General features: G+C 41.3%; 1 protein-coding gene across 1 annotated transcript in view; it reads right to left on the bottom strand.

Annotated features, from left to right (window-relative positions):
- The window catches only part of SLC35F4 (solute carrier family 35 member F4), a 269,024-nt gene extending 250,386 nt beyond the window's left edge, over nucleotides 1-18,638 (bottom strand). The window contains exon 1 of the mRNA XM_040226368.1: nucleotides 18,536-18,638. Coding sequence (XP_040082302.1) covers nucleotides 18,536-18,638 — 103 coding nt within the window. The remainder of the gene's footprint in view (nucleotides 1-18,535) is intronic.
- Between the last annotated feature and the right edge of the window lie 725 nt (nucleotides 18,639-19,363).

The raw sequence follows: 19,363 nt of genomic DNA, 5'->3' as shown, positions 1-19,363 counted from the left end.
AATCAGAATCATTGGAAAAATAAGATGCTATATATTTTTTAAAATACTAGGAAAATAAAAGAACTACTATAACTTAACTTTAAGTGAAAAACTTAATAGAATAATTTGAAAAGAAAGCAAAGAAAATATCTTATAAAGTACAGCACACAGATAGAGATGAAAATCAAAAAAGATTATAGTCTGCATACTTCATTCTAGCATAAGCTGTTAATTCAGGCACCCCACCTCTCAAGTTCCTGTTTGGAAAGAGTAAATTTCCTCATTGCCTAAGCCAGTATAAACTGAGTTTTCTTTCCTTGCTGCTAAACTAATCCTAGGAAGACCTTGGGAACTAGTGTGACTTGGAAAAGAATAAACTAGCTTGAGGTGTGCAGCAGGAAATACAAATGGAAGCGTGCCTTTACTGAATAAAGTTCTCTCTCAAAACTTGCTCTTTGGCCGTAATTTTGATGCAAACATTAGAGATATTAGCAGCTATGCTATTTTCCCTTAGCAAATAACTGCATATCTCATAATATTCCCAACTCCTGATTTTCTATTATGTGTGTATGAATGTCATCTAAGGAGAACACTGTTCTGTGAGCTTTTTAGGAAATGTGAAAGTTTGCAATGTTGAACAAATCACACATGGGAGGAAAGCAGGTTGTGCTGCTTTGGTGATGAGAGTAGCTTTGCATGTTTGTGTAACTTACTGCATGTGGTACATCTGAAATATGGCCAATGATCCAAGAAGAAACCTTTTCTATTGCCTTGAAAGTCAACTCCATCAGAGCCAGGGAAGAGAACATGGAGTTCTGTTTGACTACTTGGAAGTTAATGTCTTTTCAGAAATCCTGACTTGAAATCTTTATTCTTTTATAGGATGTTTTTATTACCTTTGAGAAAATAGTGAAGCACATCCTTAGTTGCTCAGTAGGAGACGTTTTCATTCTTTACTTTGCTTACTTTATGGATATGAACATGATACAATTTTTCATTGGAAACCTTAAAGTAATTATTATAATGCAGCTGAAAACAAGTTCTTGGGGAAACAGAGCTCCTCAGGAAAATAAGGATCCAGAATGACATGTCATAAAATGTGATGTGCAGACAAAATCCTGGAAGTATCTGGATACACTGCAAGATATATTTGAAGGCTAGTTCTGCTTAGACAACCTTAACACTGAAATAAGGATTCATCATTCTTTCTTTGCTGATGAAGACAGCATGGATGATGCAGATCTTGCCTCAAAGAAGACCTCAGTGACTTGAGTACAAATGAAATGATGTGACATTTATTCCCCTTTCAGAGTCTTCGAGAAGTCTGGTGTTTCTTGATACAAACCTACTTCTGCCAGCCAAATAATCTGTGGGATCTCTAATTTCATTTGCTACCTCATATCCTTGCTAGTCACAGTTTTTAGAAAATATTAATATTTTAATCAAGAAAATTAGAGATACCAAGGGAATATTTCATGCGAAGATGGGCACAATAAAGGACAGAAACAGTATGGACCTAACAGAAACAGAAGATATTAAGAAGAGGTGGCAAAAATACACAGAACTGTACAAAAAAAGTCTTAATGACTCAGATAACCACAGTGGTGTGATCACTCACCTAGATACAGACATCCTGGAGTGTGAAATCAAATGAGCCTTAGGAAGCATCACAATGAACAAAGCTAGTGGAGGTGATGGTATTCCACCTGAGCTATTTGAAATCCTAAAAAATGATGCTGTGAAAGTGCTGCACTTAATATGCCAGCAAATTTGGAAAACTCAGCAGTGGTCACAGGACTGGAAAAGGTCAGTTTTCATTCCAATCCCAAAGAAAGGCAATGCCAAAGAATGTTCAAACTACCACATGACTGTACTTATTTCACATAGTAGCAAGGTAATGCTCAAAACCCTTTAAGATAGGCTTCAACAGAATGTGAACTGAGAAATTCCAGATGTACAAGTTGGATTTAGAAAAGGCAGAAGAAGAGAGATCAACCTGCCAACATTCGTTGGATCATAGAAAAAGCAACGGAATTCCAAAAATCATCTACATCTACTTCATTGACTATGCTGAAGCCTTTGACTGTGTGGCTCACAACAAACTGTGGAAAATTCTTAGAGATGGGAATACCAGACCACCTTCTTAACTCCTAAGGCACCTATATCCAGGTCAAGAAGCAACAGTTAGAACCAGACATGGAACAGTGGACTGGTTCCAAATTGTGAAAGGAGTATGACAAGGATATATATTGTCACCCTGCTTACTTAACTTATATGCAGAATATATCATGTGAAATGCCCAGCTGGATGACTCACAAACTGGAATCAAGATTCCCGGGAATAACCTCAGATATGCAGATGATACCACTCTAATGTCAGACAGAGAAGAGGAACTAAAGTGCCTCATGATGAAGGTGAAAGAGAATTAAAAAGCTGGCTTAAAACTCAACATTCAGAAAACTAAGATCATGGCATCTGGTCCCATCACTTCATAATAAATAGATGGGGGGAAAATGACAGTGACGGACTTTATTTACTTGGGCTCCAAATTCACTGCAGATGGTGACTGCAGCCATGAAATTAAAAGATGCTTGCTCCTTGGAAGAAAAGCTATGACAAACCTAGACAGCGTCCATCACTTTGCTGACAAAAGTCTGTATAGTCAAAGCTATGGTTTTTCCAGTTGTTGTTGTTATTCAGTCACCTAGTAATGTCCGACTCTTTGTGACCCCATGGAATACAGCATGCCAGGCTTCCCTATCCATCACCAACTTCCAGAGCTTGCCATCCAACCATCTCATCTTCTGTCCCTTCCTTCTCCTTCTGCCTTCGATCTTTCCCAGCATCAGGGTCTTTTCAAACAAGTCAGCTCTTCATATCAGGTGGCCAAAGTATTAGAGTTTCAGCTTCAGCATCAGTACTTCCAATGAATATTCAGGATTGATTTCCTTTAGGATTGATGGGTTTGATTGCCTTGTAGTCCAAGGACTCTCAAGAGTCTTTTCTAGCACCACAGCTTGAAAGCATCAATGCTTTGGCCATCAGCCTTGTCTATGATCCAACTCTCACATTATAAATGACTACTGGAAAACCTGGACCTTAATGAAAGTGAAGCACCAAAGAATTGATGCTTTCAAACTGTGGTGCTGGAGAAGACTCTTGTGAGTCCCTTGGACTGCAAGGAGATCAAACCTATCAATCCTAAAGAAAATCAATCCTGAATATTCATTGAAAAGATTGATTCTAACGTTGGAGCTCCAATACTTTGGCCACCTGATGTGAAGACCTGACTTGTTTGAAAAGGCCCTGATCCTGGGGAAAATTGAAGGCAGGAGGAGAAGCGGGAGACAGAGGGTAAGATGGTGGGATGGCATCACCAACTCAATGGACATGAGTTTGTGCAAGATCCAGGAGTTGGTGAGGGACAGGGAAGCCTGGCATGCTGCAGTCCATCTGGTCACAAAGAGGTGGACATGACTGGGTGATTGAATATCAACAACAATATTTTAATCAGTTGCAGTAAACTGAATCTCAAAGATGAGCTGCATATTCTCATGCCTAAGGACATTCCAGAATTTCAGCTTCTTATTTGATCCAAACTATGAGAACTTTCTCACTAAAACTCACTTTTGAAAACGGAATAAAACTGAAATTTATTTTCATTCTAGTTAACAAATTTTAATTATTTCAGTTTTTATAGATATTACCATTAAATTTTGCACACATTCCCATAAAATAGAAAAACAGATATGACTCATTGGACTTATCACTTTTATAGCCTGTTCCTATGAAGTAATAAATTTCCAGTATAATAAAGTGAACTGCATGAAAACATTTGGTGTATATATACATGGGGCAGGGTAATTTATAGTTTTATTTAGATTTTCAAAAATACCCAGTTTCCCCCAAAATGTTAAAAAGCAAAACCAGTAAAACCTATTATTCTACACTATAGAACAGTCCTCTAAAATAGTACGTAATTACCATGTGATTTCACAGGTCATTTCTAACATGAATTTAATCCAGTGTCACCTTAAAAACTAGCAGTTAAATTTTCAGTTGTAATCTGATCGAAGCCCTAAAAGAATGATCAGGAAGTTTCTATAAAATTGAAATTATCTTTTCAAGTTCATTGCATTAAAAGCCTACTTAAGAGACATGACAATGAAGTGCAATGCGGTACTTTGGTTTGGATCCTGAAACAGAAGGAGAGCCCTTAATTGGAAAACTGGTGAGATCCAAATAAAACCTAGAGTTTAATTAATGGTAATGTACCAGTAGTGGTTTCTGAGCTCTGACAAATACATATGAGTAAGATAAATGATAACAACAGGGGAAACTGGGCAAGGGGTACACAAGAACACTTGGATGATCTTCACAACTTTTCTGTGAGTCTAAAATCGTTCCAAATAAGTGTTTTTAAGGCTGCTCCTTTTGCTTTATTGATTATGCCAAAGCCTGTATGTGGATCACAACAAACTGTGGAAAATTTTTAAAGAGATGGGAATACCAGATCACCTGACCTGTCTCCTGAGAAATCTGTATGCAGGTCAAGAAGCAACAGTTAGAACCGGACATGGAACAACAGACTGGTCCCAAATAGGGAAAGGAATACATCAAGGCTGTACGTTGTCACCCTGCAAGTTATTTAACTTACATGCAGAGTACATCATGCAAAATGCCAGGCTGGATGACTCACAAACTAGAATCAAGATTCCCGGGAGAAATATCAATAACCTCAGATATGCAGATGACACCATCCTTATGGCAGAAAGAGAAGAAGAACTAAAGAGTCTCTTGATGAAAGTGAAAGAGGAGAGTGAAAAAGTTGGCTTAAAGCTCAACATGCAGAAAACGAAGATCATGGCATCCAGTCCCATCACTTCATGGCAATGGAACCATGGGAAAAACAATGGAAACAGTGAGAGACTTTATTTTCTTGGGCTCCAAAATCACTGCAGATGGTGATTGCAGCCATGAAATTAAAAGATGCTTGCTCCTTGGAAGACAAGCTATAACCAAGCTAGACAGTATATTAAAAAGCTGAGACGTTACTTTGCCAACAAAGGTCCGTCTAGTCAAGGCTATGGTTTTTCCAATAGTCATGTATGGATGTGAGATTTGGACCATAAAGAAGGCTGAATGCTGAAAAATTGATGCTTTTAAACTGTGGTGTTGGAGAAGACTCTTGAGAGTCCCTTGAACTGCAAGGAGATCCAACCAGTCCATCCTAAAGGAAATCAGTCCTGAATATTCATTGGAAGGACTGATGCTGAAGCTGAAACTCTAATACTTTGGCCACCTGATGTGAAGAACTGACTCATTGGAATAGACTCTGATGCTGGGAAAGATTGAAGGTGGGAGAAGAAGGGGATGACAGAGGATGAGATGGTTGGATGGCATCACTGATGGAGTGGACATGCGTTGGAGTAGGCTCCGTGAGCTGGTGATGGACAGGGAAGCCTGGCATGCTGCAGTCCATGTGATCACAGGGTCGGACGTGACTGAACAACTGAACTGAACTGAAGTCCGCTCCAAATTTTTAACAAGAATTAATCACTCAGCAAATATTTATGGAATATCCAGGTCCTCTATGATGAGTACCTAGTGCTGACCTAAACAGATTCAGCCCTTCCTTTGTGGAGCTAAAAGAGTTAGCGGGCAGGAAAGAAACTGAACAGTCACAAGAATCAATATAAACTGTAACCACAGTTTGCAGTAAGTGCTGTAAAGGAAAAGTACATGAGATGAGAAAGGTGCAAAGCTGCAAAGGCCTCCCTGAGGCAGTAGCACTTATTTCAAGACCTGAATGATGATGATGAGCCAGCCAAGTAACTGCACTAGGAAGAGGGATATGCTTGTACATCAGCGTGGAGGAAGAAAGGATCTGGAGAACATGCCAGTATGACCAAAGCATCAAGAGTACGTGGAAGAGTGGTGCCATCAGAAGAACCAAACCACGTAAGGACCCTGTAGGCCCGGTTCAGGCTTTTATAGTTTTCCAAAGAAATATGAGAAGCCACTGAAGACTTTAACCAGAGGAATGGCATGATCCAATTAAAGCTTCTAAAAGTTCACAATGACTGGTCTGTGGATGTGGACAAGAAAGGAGAAAGCAAGAGGCTACATTTGAGGCCCTCCTTGTTTTTTTTAATTACAGAGAAATGAAATTTTCATAGCTTCTAAATATTAAATGTATTTGTTCTAGACTGTCCCTGGGAAATAATAATTCATTTCTTCATCTGCCACCATAGCTCCAGGGAAGATGGTGCTCCAAATGGTTCCCAGCTCACTTGACCTGGATCTTTCCTCTAGAATGCTTATATTAAATGTGGGTGTGAATCAAAAATGCAAGATGCATACTCATGACTTGGAGCAAGGCATCAGCAGCAAAAATGTGCAAAATCTAACACCCTTAGCATCTAAGCTTCACAAGAGATAAAGAATTATTGTATGTCAAGTTTTCAGGACCATAAAACCATTATTGACCTCCACTAGTACCATTTTGGCATTAACGCAGAACTAAATATAGAAATTCCCAGACTGTAGAATGGTGTAACTTTCATTCCCTGTTTAAAATATACAATGTTAAATGTCACCTTCCGTTACTATACCTTGAGTCTGAAGGAACTGGTGTTTTGCCCTATCTGACTGAGAAAAAGAAAAACATCTGAATTTGATATAACCAGCAGCACTTCAATAAAACTTAATAAGCAGTCAGTAGTGCTGGTTGAGTACTTTTAAACAGAACTCCCTAGGGACTTACACTCTTAAACAAACACTTGGATTTTCTCAGTTTGTAGGAATACACTATCTATAACCTTACTATGTATTATGGAGGCACATTCTAAGGACTATCAAAACTAGAAAATAGAAAAGATTGGATCTTGATTGAAGCCTATGATTTAATATGAAAAAATTCTTTATGCAAAGCTCTGTGAACCAAAATGCTATTAAGTTGACTGTCCAGACAAACCCTTCATTTCTCTGGAAACTACCTCTTGCCCTACAGTCAGTAGGATTATAGGAAAAAGCCTCTGGCAGCCGAGATGGCAGAGATTGACCCCGTCCCAGACGACCACAGTCAAGACAATCAAGAGTGTACACCTGCCACAAATTTGGCCAAAGAGTCCCTGTCCCTGGGAATCTGGTTTTAGAAGTTAGAGATTCTTGCTCAGTCTGTCTTCTCTCTTGACTAGAGGACATATAAACACTGGAACTGCTTACAGAGGCTATTTTCAACCATTTGTACAAGGAATAGAGAAAGCCAGCCTGCAGCAAGAGACAAGAATGGAGAACACGTGCCAGGAAAAGAAAAAAAAAAAAAAAGAAAGAAAGAAATGAAAGGCAGAGAGGGCTTCCTATTTTCCCTACAACACTCAGGGATCTGACATTTATCCCACCTTGCTGCTGCTGCTTAGTTGCTCAGTCAAATCCAACTCTCTGCAACCCTGTGGACTGCTGCCAGGCTCCTCCGTCCATGGAATTCTCCAGACAAGAGTACTGGAGTGGATTGCCATGCCCTCCTCCAGGAGATCTTCCCAACCCAGGAATCAAATCCGGGTCTCCTGCACTGCAGGCAGATTCTGTACCACTGAGTCACAAGGGAAGCCCTTAACTCACCTTACCCCAGCCCTTAAAATCCATGGAAGACTCCCAGTATTATCTCAATCACTTCCATTTTTGCCTAAGCCAGTTCAAGTGGGATCCTGTGATGAGAAACCACACAAGCCCTCTCTAACACTCCAAGTTTCTCCATTTCATCTAGTCTCAAAGAACTGAGAATCAGCTTGCCCAAATTTTTTTAAGCCAAGATCTCTGAAAGGGAATCTAATTCCAGCCTCTCCAAGCAGGCACATGCAATGAAATGAAAAATGCTTATCCTAAAATGTCAAGTAGGAAAGAAGCAGGGCCCAAACTGTATATATCAGAATTATGACAATACTATAGTCTATATTTGTCAATAAATCAAGAAGTGAAGTCCTATATGCATTTAGAAGACTGGAAGAAAATTAACCAAAGTAACAGTAGTCATGTTAGGGTGACAGGATTATTTTCCTTTTTCTCTATATTCATCTGTGTCTTTAAGTAGTAACTTTAAGAACTGTAACTTCAAAGACTATGTAACTGTGTTTATAACATAATGATGTCTTTTTAAAAGTAGAACTTGAAGACTCTATCTGTAATGTTCACCACTATATAGATAGACCAAAAAGCAACTGTCCCTTTAAGACTCCACATGTAAAAGCAACAGTGAAATTTCCAACAGACTAGTCCCCAGTAATCCTCGGGCTTCTTTTCTCCAGGCTTTCTTGGTGGCACAGATGGTGAAGCATCTTCCTACAATGCAGGACGCTGGGGTTTGATCTCTGGGTGCGGAAGATCCCCTGGAGGAGAATGGCAACCAACTCCAGGATTCTTGCCTAGAGAATCCCATGGACAGAGAAGCCTGATGGGGTCCAAAGAGTCGGACACAACTGAGTGACTAACACTACACATTTTCACTCTTCTCCACCTATCTGCCAGCCCATTCCTATATAATCTCACCTCATCCCATGCTACTCATCTTTAGCTGAGATTTCATCCTTCCTCTCCCCCACTCTTGCTCACCACTCTTCCACTTCCCATCCCCAGTTCCTACACTCCTCTCTACTTTGGTATTTGAGTATCTGCATCTCCAGACATGCACACCCATCCTGTCATCTATAAGCCCTAGATTTTTCTCATCTATTTTGGATTGGCCCCTTGGGAATAACCTCATCACAAAAGGTTCCAACCCATTTTAAACTATTCCCAGGGGTGATCCAGGTAAATAAGCAGAAGGCAATCTCCAAAAATAAAATATGTTGCAAACTTGGATAATTTGTAAATTACCTTTAACATTGCTGTAACACAATTTTCATTAACAATTCAAACTACAACATTGGATAGGAGGAAAATGTGAGTGGTGAACAAGAAAAAAGTGAGCAAGACTTTTTGAAATCATGAAGTTGATTCTGCTGGTTTCATCCATGATCATAACAGCTTCCTTATATTGAACTAGGTAGGCATTGTGCCAGGCTTTTATATACGTTATCTTACATAACCTTGCCAATGACCTATGAAACAATTATTATTATTTCCATTTTACAGGAGCAAGCTGTTGATCTGAGAAGTTACTTATGCAAATTTAAAAGTCTAACAAGTAGAAGAGAACGGTCATGTGATCTTTGCATTAGACTTTATGGCTTCAAACAGGTCTTAGGTGGGCTTTCTAAAGAAAGTATATCTGACACTTAATGTCAAACCACATGTTAGCTATTAAGAGCAGTAGTATTTTATAATACAAATAGATTTTATATGTAAATTTATATTTTTAAATGGAAAATACATATCAGAATAAACATTGCAGAAATTACATTATACAACAATGACATATACAATGATATTCAGTATCAACACAGCCCTTTAAGTTATAGTTTAAAACCATAGACTTCTTTCTTCATATCTATGTAACTTTTTACAAAAACACTACACTATCATATACAAAGAAGCATAATGCTTATTATTGAGGTATAAACAGACTCTGAACTGGGAGAAATAATTATTGCATTTACTTCATTAAGTGAAGTCGCTCAGTCACGTCCTACTCTTTGCGACCCCATGGACTGTAGCCCACCAGGCTCCTCTCTCCATGGGATTTTCCAGGCAAGGATACTGAAGTGGGTTGCCACTTCCTTCTCCAATTCACTAGTAAGAGACAATTTTATAACTTATGCCGGTTGGAGTGCTGAAGTGCTAAGTTATTAATACTATGTTTATAATTAAAAATCTGGTTTATGATTTAAAACATCATACCCGAAGACTAACAGTAATCACTTCACAAGGGGAGATGGAGCACATTTTATTTCTTACAGTTGTAATAACTTTATACTATTTTGTATTTTAAAGATTGCCTTCTCCCCATTCAAGTACAGAGAATGTTATAAAGGCAATAAGGACACAAGGTTAAGTGATCACTCACTCTCTGAGTAGGCACATCTGTGTGATTCATTCATAGCTGGTGAGTTTTTTCCTTCCCTCCAATCACTACCCCCATGTACTCTTTTTCTATGTGAGAAGAATTAACTCTCCAGTTTCTTCAACAGAAACTATAGTCATTCATTCATTACTGCAATAAACTTTATTGAGAACTCAGAATGTACTCTAGTACACTTTCATGTTGTCTAAGATAAAAATAAATAAAGATAAGTCCCTGCCTTCCCCAAGCTCTGTGGTGAGACTGTCTTATGAAAAGTAAACAGCCCAAAATAGTGTGCTAAACGCTGGAGCAGAGGTGAGTACACAGTATTACAGGAGCCCAGAGGAGGATCAACCCAGCCTGGGGCAATCAGGGAGCTTCACAGAGGAGAGAGCTTTGAAACTCAGCCTCGAAAGATAAATACGAGCTTTTCAGAGAGTGAAGAAGGAGACATGAGAAGAGGAGGCCATTCAGGCCATAGTATAAAAAGGCACTGAGGACAAGAAGAGCATGGGGACAAGAGTGTTATTAGAACGATGAGCTGCTTGATGAAGTTTGTGGACGACAAGTGAGATGTGAAATTAAAAAAGAAAACTGGACAAAAAATTCAACAATGTAAGTAGATTAAGGTGTTTAAATATATTGAAGACTATGCATACATTAAATTTCAGTTATTAAAACCTATAGACCAGTGACAGAAATGCTCAGTACAAAATAAACAGCATTTGCACGTGTCAATGGCAACCCACTCCAGTGCTCTTGCCTTGAGAATCCCAGGGACAGGAGAGCCTGGTGGGCTGCCGTCTGTGGGGTCGCACAGGGTCAGACACAATGGAAGCAACTTAGCAGCAGCAGCAGCATGGATATACAAGAGACTGAAAGGATAGTGTTAGCCAAAATGTTAGCACTAATCACCTCTGGGTGGTGGAATTATGAGTAATTTTGTTTTAATCTCTATTTGTTTCTCTGCCTTCCAGATTTTCTGCATTAAGCCTGCATTACTTTGGCAATTAGACGGGGAAATGTGTGCTAAAATAGAACAGTGTAAGCTGGACTCAGACTGTGGCATGCTAAGGAATTTGGACACTATCCTACAGAAAATGGAGGTTTATTTCAGGCATTTGATCAGGGACGTGAGAGGAAGATTTGCATTTTTACAGAATTCAGTGTTGTTAAGATATGCATACTGTATTAAAATGATTTGAGACTGGGTGAAAGATAAGACAGATAGAACTAAGGCAGGTGATAATAGGGATGGAAACACGTATTTGGGGTAAAATAGATAGAACCTGTTAACTGAATATAAGGAAAAGGGGAAGGGCAGAGTTTGAGTTTAACTCCAGGTTTCTGGGCAATTGGTTAGCTACAGATATTGGAAGCTTAAAAAGCATAATAAGCAAAAGGCACATTTTAAGGACAGAATGATGAATTTAGTTTTATGTGTGACAAGCCTGGAGGACATTCAGGTAAGAATTCTAGTAGAAAGTTGAAATATGGGCCTAGGCTCAGAAAAAAATGGACCTAGAAATAGAGACACATAGAAGATAGTGAAGCCATGAAACTGAATAAGCTTGCTCAGTGAAGGTAAAGTGAGAGGAGAGAGCTGAGGCTGGCACCTTGGGAAATGCTAAGTCATAGCACAAGTTAGAGAATTCAGAAAGCCAGAAGAGCCAGAAGTTAGCAGAGTTCTTTTTGGAAACGGGATGGTCAGGGCTGGCATCAGAGCAAGGACAAGAAGTTTTACTGTAAATTTGCAGCTACTGATAGGAAATAACAGAAAGCTGGCAAGTGCAAAAGCCAGAGAGAGGCCACTGGCCACCATCTGAGATGGAAAGGGGAGTGTGGAGAGGCAAAGTAAACAAATTAGAGTTTACTGAGAGATTCCTTCATGGAAGTTGAGACTTTTCTGAAAGCTGTCAAAACCAACCTACTGCATGGCCATTCTAAGACAGTGACTTCTCAGATGTCCTAAGGGATACCATAGGACATCCCTTATATGCAGAATCTTCAAAAAAAAAAAAATAGAAATGAACTTATTTATAAAACAGAAACAGACTCACAGAGTTAGCAAACAAACTTATGGTTATCAGGGAGGAAGGATGGGGTAAAGGGATAGTTATGGAGTTTGGGATGGTCATGTACACATGGCTATATTTAAAATGGAAAACCAACAAGGACCTGCTGTATAGCACAGGGAACTCTGCTCAATGTTATGTGGCAGCCTGGATGGGAGGGGAGTTTTGAGAAGAACAGATATATGTATGTCTATGGCTGAGTGCCTTTACTACTGCAACTGTCACAATGTTGTTAATTGTTATGACAATTAACTATATTCCAGCTATATTCCAATATAAAATAAAAAGTTTATTTAAAAAAAGACAGTGACTTCTACTCCCTCCCCTATTTTTTTTTTTTTAATAAGAAAGGAAAATGTTGGCCACAAAGAGATGCCCAGGTCTCAAGGCCTAGTTACTGGCAAGTTTAACAAGAATGAACTTCCAAACCCTAGAGTTTAATTCACTGCACATCAACACACTGCCTCCTTATACCAACACATAAAGTAGACTCAGCTCAAAGATATCGATAATAGAATACAGTAAAATATAAATGAATTTATCGTTTGACTTGACTTGTGGAATGAATGACTTCTTACAGCCATACAACCCTCTCTGATTACCACTTTTTATCTCCCAGATAACATCCACTAGCCTTTGATCCCACTGAGATTTCCAATCCATTGATCCTACCAACTTTCCACTCTCCCTAGTCATCTCAATTTTCTCTCTTCTGTACTCACCAGCTTTAAATGCTATGGCCATTGATTATAATTCCTTTCTTGTATGCATTCACAACTCCCTTGCTACTATTATTTTATTATACCCACTGGATAATCTGCAACTCCTATTAAATCCTTCTCTTCACTTGCTCCATGCCTCCACTGTGTCAATGATCATAACAATCTACTGACTGATCTCACTTTAAATATGTGACCAGAAACTAAATGTGCCCTTTAGGGCAGCCAGACAACCTTACTGTACTTCCTCAGACTGTGCACTTTCCCTCTCAAACTATTTATATATTCTCTCTCCTCTAACATCTACCACCTCCTCCTCTATCCTCACGCTCAGTTGATGACCTTGCTTTCTATTTGGAGAAAATGAAAACAATCAGAAGAGAACCTCAGCAGACTCCCATCATCTCTGTTATCCACCTTCCAGACCCTTTATCCATACCCTTTGCCCTATCTCCATGTTCTTGTCTAAAGCAATATTCCTTCCTTTGTGCACTAGATTTGGTACCCTATCTTTCCAATATCACTGATTTTTCTTTCTCTATTGAATCATTCTTAGGGGCTTGCAAACACCCTGCTACTGCCAGCCATCTTTAAAATAAAAAGAAACTTTCTTAACCCCACCACAACTCCCATTTCCTCTGCTCCCCTTTGCACAAAAATTACTGAAGAATTGTCTATACTCACGTTTCCAATTCCTCCAATTCTTGTTTGCTGTTGTTCAGTCAGGGCCAACTTTTTTGTGACCCTCCAGGCTCCTCTGTCCATGTGATTTTCCAGAAAGTATACTGGAGTGGGTTGCCATGCCCTCCTCCAGGGCATCTTCCCAACCCAGGGATCGAACTCTCATCTCCTGCATTGGCAGGCAGATTCTTTACTGCTGAGCCACTAGGGAAGCCCAATTCTTGCTTAAGCACATTCTAATCCATCTTATGCTATCTTATTTGTTCCTGTCAAGGTAGCTAACGATGCCCGGTCACCAAATTCATGGTCAGTTACCAGTTTTCATTTCACTTGGCCTTTCAGCAGCACTGGATTCAGCTAATCTCTTCCCTCTGAAACTCTTCTCTGCCTTCCAGGGTCTCACATGCCCTTCTCCTCACCCTCTTACTGCCTCAGTGCCCCAGAGTTCAGTCCTTGTTCCTCTTCTCCTCTCTATATACATTGACTTCTTGAAGATCTCTTTAGTGTTAGACTATTAATAACACCCAAATGCTGGAAAATCTCTAATTTACATCTCTAGTCAGACATCTCCTCTGAACTCCAGGATTATTTTACATCTCCAATGACATTTCCTTTCCAAAATGTTATCCTTATCCCTTGAACCCCTAAACTTCTCTACCTTGAAGTTTGCCACACTTCAGCCAATGGCAAATCAAACTTGGTCAAACCAGAAAAGATGGAAGCAATTTTTACTCCTTTCTTTCTTGTAGATACCATATCCAACCATCAGGAAACCCTATTCAAATAGAGAATTTAAATATAGACAATCTAACTTCAAATATAAAGAGAATCTGACCACCTCTCACCACTGCTACTGCTAACCCTCTTGTTCAAGCCACTATCATCTTCCACCTTGGTTATTACAGTGATATATATCAAGTAGCCTCTCTGCTTCCACCTCTGCCCCAGTAGAGCAGTCAACTTGATCCTTTTGAAATGTAAGTCAAGTCTCATCCCTTCTCTGTTAAAACCATTAAAACCCTACAAAGGCTCCCAATTTCATTCAGAGTATAAGCCAAAGGACTTACAATGGCCTGTAAGACGCTACTTTCTGTTAGTCCTTGTATCCACAGTGACCTCATCTCCAAATACTTGCCCAATTCTTCACCCCACTCCAGCCACGCAGGAGACCTCCTCACTCCTTCTCTATCAGGCTCAGTATGCTCTGCCTCAGAGCTTTGCACAGGCGGTTCCTTTTGCCTGGAACAGATTCCTCTCAATGTCTACACAGCAAACTCCTTCACATATTTCAGGTCTTTTCTCAATGATGACCTTCTCAGTGAGGTCTCACCTGCCCAGTCTATTTAAAACTTCCACAATCTTTTATCCTTTTAACTCTTCTGATACTTTTGTTAAAGCAGCTATCACCTTGCAATATCCAACTTTATTTATGTATGAATATGTTTGTTTATTATTGTCTGTCTCTTCCCACTAGAACTTAAGCTTTAAAAAGGGAAATACCTTTGTCAGTTCTGTTCACAGGTGTATTCCTGGCACATAGGAGATACTCAACTAGCACCTGTTGAATGAGTGAATCTATTTCCCCTACCAGACCATAACTTGAGGTTAGACAAATGCTTTAATCACCTATGTACCTACATAACTATCTAAATTTATAGATACAGAGATGATTATATGTATCTTTTATACACAATGCATGTATACTTATATATATAATATTTATATATATCTTATGCATATTATATATATCTTTTAAATACATAATTATGTACACATATATTTATTTCTTTTTTGTATCAGCCTGACTACTAGAATTTGTTCTGAACCAGGTTATCAAGCTGAAATGAAGATTGATATTGCTGGGAGAAATATCAATAACCTCGTACATGCAGATGACACCACTAACGGCTGAAAGCAAAGAAGAAATAAAGAGCCCCTTGATGAAGGTGAAAGATGAGGTGAAAAAGCTGGCTTAAAACTCAACATTAAAAAAAACTAAGATCACGTCATCCAGACCCATCACTTCATGGCAAATAGAAAGGGAAAAAGTGGAAGCAATGACAGATTTTATTCTCAAAAATTACTGTGGATAGTGACTGCAGACATGAAATTAAAATACGCTTGCTCCTTGGAAGAAAAGTTATAACAAACCTACACAGCGCATTAAAAAGCAGAGACAAAAAAGCAGAGACATTACTTTGCCAACAAAGGTCTGTATAGTCAAACCTATGGTTTTTTCCAGTAGTCATGTATGGATGTGAGAGCTGGACCATAAAGAAGGCTGAGCACCAAAGAATTAATGCTTTTTAACTGTGGTACTGGAGAAAACTGAGAGTCCCTTGGACTCCAAGGAGATCAAATCAGTCAATCTTAAAGAAAATCAACCCTGAATATTCATTGGAAGAACTGATACTGAAGCTGAAACTGCAATAGTTTGGCCACCTGATGCAAAGAACTGACTCATTGGAAAAGACCCTGATGCTGGGAAAGATTGAAAGGAGGAGGAGAAGGGGACAACAGAGGATGAGATGGTTGGATGGCATCATCAACTCAATGGACATGAGTTTGAGCAAACTCTGGGAGATAATGAAGGACAGGGAAGCGTGGCGTGCTGCAGTCCATGTGGTCACAAAGAGGAGGACATGACTTAGTGACTGAACAACAACAGCAACGGGTTTCTCATCTTCCTGGTTGACAGAGATGGCAGAAGGATGCATTACCATGAGGTTGATCATTCATGCATATCGTCAGAGGTGAGTCTCTACCTACCTCTAGAAAAGTAAATGGCACTAATAGTAAGAGATCATCCCATTCTTAAGGCCTCAGACATGATCATCAAAAAATGGGAAAGTCACCTTGCCTTCACGTATTACATATTCCTCACCACAGGCTTTTTCTTAACTATGTCTTTCCAGACTTCCCCCAAGTTATTGCTCATTCCTGGTAACAGCTAAATCAATTGACCATCTTGTACTGGTTTGCCTCAATGTGTTTGCTTACTAGTTGAAGCCTGCATTAAGGGCACGATTATTAATTTCATGGTGCTCAACTGCCTGGCCCTCTTCCAGCTCTCTCTTCTCCTAGCCTTTCACTCTGCAAAATGGCAATCTCCTTCTACCTCTGAAAGCTTAAACATTCTGAAAGTTATTTGATAATCATATAATTCTTTGTCCTTGTGAGATTCTCTTTCTTCACTGTTTGAACGCTGGCCTGAATTTAGCCCATCACAAATAACTATACCAAATGCATCTTTCTCCCTTTTAGCCTCAGTTACTGTTTTAACCAATGCCCTTCCCTCTTTTTGTCTAGTTCTTGTATGGCAAATGAAACGTGTAGCTATTTCAGCAAGTACAAAAAGATAATATGAACATACCTCTTTAAAATATCACTTTTCAGTATTCTTTTTAGTTTGTTCTTTATTAACCACAGTTCCATTGTTATAAAAGCTATGATAATATACTACCTTGAGTCTTGTAATCTCACAGACAGCTTCTACATTCTCTAAGCAACCAAAATCCCATGGTTCCTAATTAAAATATTCAAAGGTGAAATCTAAGTAATCTCCATGTGGTATACTAGGGCTTTTGCTTAAGTTTCTAGGGTTAAAAAAGAAAGCCTTTGTCAGTAGAAAAAAAAGTTCTGAGTCTATAGTACAAAGACTTCAAACTGCATTTCACAGCATGTTATTTTCCTTCTAGAAAATTCTAACACTATATAATTACTTTTGTATGGAAAATGAATAATGTAAGACTCTAATGCTAAAAACAGCTAGATAGAGACCATACAAATCAGATAGGCCTTTCCTGAAGCCAAATGAAATATTAAACTAGAAAATATCTGTGTAAGGACAGCCCATGCAGGAAAGCTCAACAGATACAGAGCATAGTGAGGGGAGCCGGGCGAGGGGAGTTACCGGAAAAAAAGTTGATTTTCCCTCTATGTGTTAGGGTTTACTCCCTTCAGAGAAACTGTAACGCTGATTGTACCTCAAGTGTCTCAGAAACATACCAATCAGAAATGCATCTAGGAGCTTCCACGGCTTCTGGTTAAAAATAACAGCAAAAATATCAATTATGCTCCATCTATTGCGACAGAAATGCGTTGATAAAGAAAAAAGTGAAATCCCACCTACATGGGAATTAAGCCGCAGCTTCTCCCTCAATTCAGAGAAAAAAACGAGGTTCACTTGGGTCACTGGCAGAACCAATCCCAGCAAATACAGCCAGTGGGTTTGTGTGTTGGGGGAGAGGAACAGTGTAGAGAGGGCACCTCAGCGCCCTCCCTGAAAAACTGCTCCAGAAACGTGAAAGCATCCGCACCACAGGACCTCGCTTAGCCAGAAGAAAGCCAGAACCCATGGAGCAGTCTGCAGCTGCTCAGAGGTAGCCGCGACGTGCGGCGGGCATTCGAGGCTGGCCGGGGGCCCGATCGCGCCTCCCCCTTCTCATCCACCCCAGCCCCCAGTCTTTTCACGGGTCTCCGGCTCCAAGATCACAGACTCGGAGACCTGAAGGGGTTCTTTCTCTACCCAAAGTGGAGAACCTCCCAAAAGACATCTTAACAGGAGTAGTTCCCGCGCTGGCAACGTTTCAACAGCCCGGAGTGAACAGCTTGACCCATCGGCGTCGGGACCCACGTCTGGGTCTTCCCCCCCAGCCCCACCCCCAAGCCGATCCAGCCCCAGCGCCCAGCGCCCAGCCCGCAGCCTGTACCCAGTAGGGACTTTGGGGGAGTGCAGCCCCAAGGGCTGACTTTCGCTAAGTAAACAGCCATATTAGCCTCCTCGGCCGTAAGTACGCCGGGGCTGAGCCGGCAGACGGCTGTCAGGAGCGCTCACCGGGTTGCCTCTGCGCCCCCAAGGCTGCCACTATTTCCAAACTCCTAGGCGCCAACAGTCCGGACACCGTTCTCGCTCACGGTTCAGCACCGAGGACAGCGGACATACTTTCAGCCAGGGGGGCCCCACCGCCAGGACATCCGCGGTAGCCACGCCAGCAGGGCTGCAGGTGTCCGGCCGGCGCGCCCTCCCGCATCCTACCCCCTCCGGCGTCTGGAGCCAGGCAGCGCCCGCGGCGTCTTACTTTTCTGACTGGAGTAACCCGGGTAATAGCCATAGTAGCCGGTGATCCGCAGGATGCGGTCCTCGATGGTGGCCACCCCGTTGGGGGCCGCCTTGACATCCATAGAGAGTACGGGGCGGCGGCCCCGGGCGCGGCGGGGCGGAGAGCTCAGCGCGGGGCCCGAGAGCTGGTGCAGGTGTCGCCGCCGCCGCCGGTGCTGATGCAGCTCGTGCTCCCGCGCCCGGGCTCTGACTCCACCGCCCGGCGCAGCACCGGCTTCGCATCACAGCGGCGGCGGCGGCGGCGAAGCGGCCCCCACTCAGGCCGGCCTCTCCGTCAGCCTGGCGGCTCTCCCGCCTGAACAGCGCCCCCTCACCTCCGACGCCCACCGCGGCCGGGGGTGGCCCCACCTGCGCGGACTCTCATCATTAACCCTTTTGCCCCCTTCCCGGAAGAGTAAACATCCCCCAACCCCACCTGACAGAACGGATGCTTGGTCCAGGGCGTGGGCGGAGAGGAGAAGGTGAGATGGTGGCAAGGGCTCAGGGAGGAGGGCCGGGGGTGAGAGAGACCCGAGCGGAACCAAGGACTGTTAATGTGAGAGGTGTGCACTGTCGCTCAGGGAGATGACTCCTTGGGGATGCCCCTGGGGCTTCGCCTGAGCTAGGCGTCTGCACCACCAGGGGTCTGCTGATTTGCAAGCTTCCCCGGGCGTTTATCCGCTTGCCTAGACGACAGAAAGGCTTTTTCCTTTTTTTAAGAAATAAAAAAATGAGGCCCCAGCAGGTGATGCTTGGAGTGATTATTCAGGTATCGTGGACACAAAGACTGTAAGATCTCAAGCTTCCA

The sequence above is a fragment of the Oryx dammah genome, unplaced genomic scaffold (genome assembly GCF_014754425.2).
Source record: "Oryx dammah isolate SB20612 unplaced genomic scaffold, SCBI_Odam_1.1 HiC_scaffold_26, whole genome shotgun sequence".
Classification (NCBI taxonomy): Eukaryota; Metazoa; Chordata; class Mammalia; order Artiodactyla; family Bovidae; genus Oryx; species Oryx dammah.
Note: the sequence above shows the minus strand (reverse complement) of the source record. Positions and strands in the feature narration are given on the sequence as shown.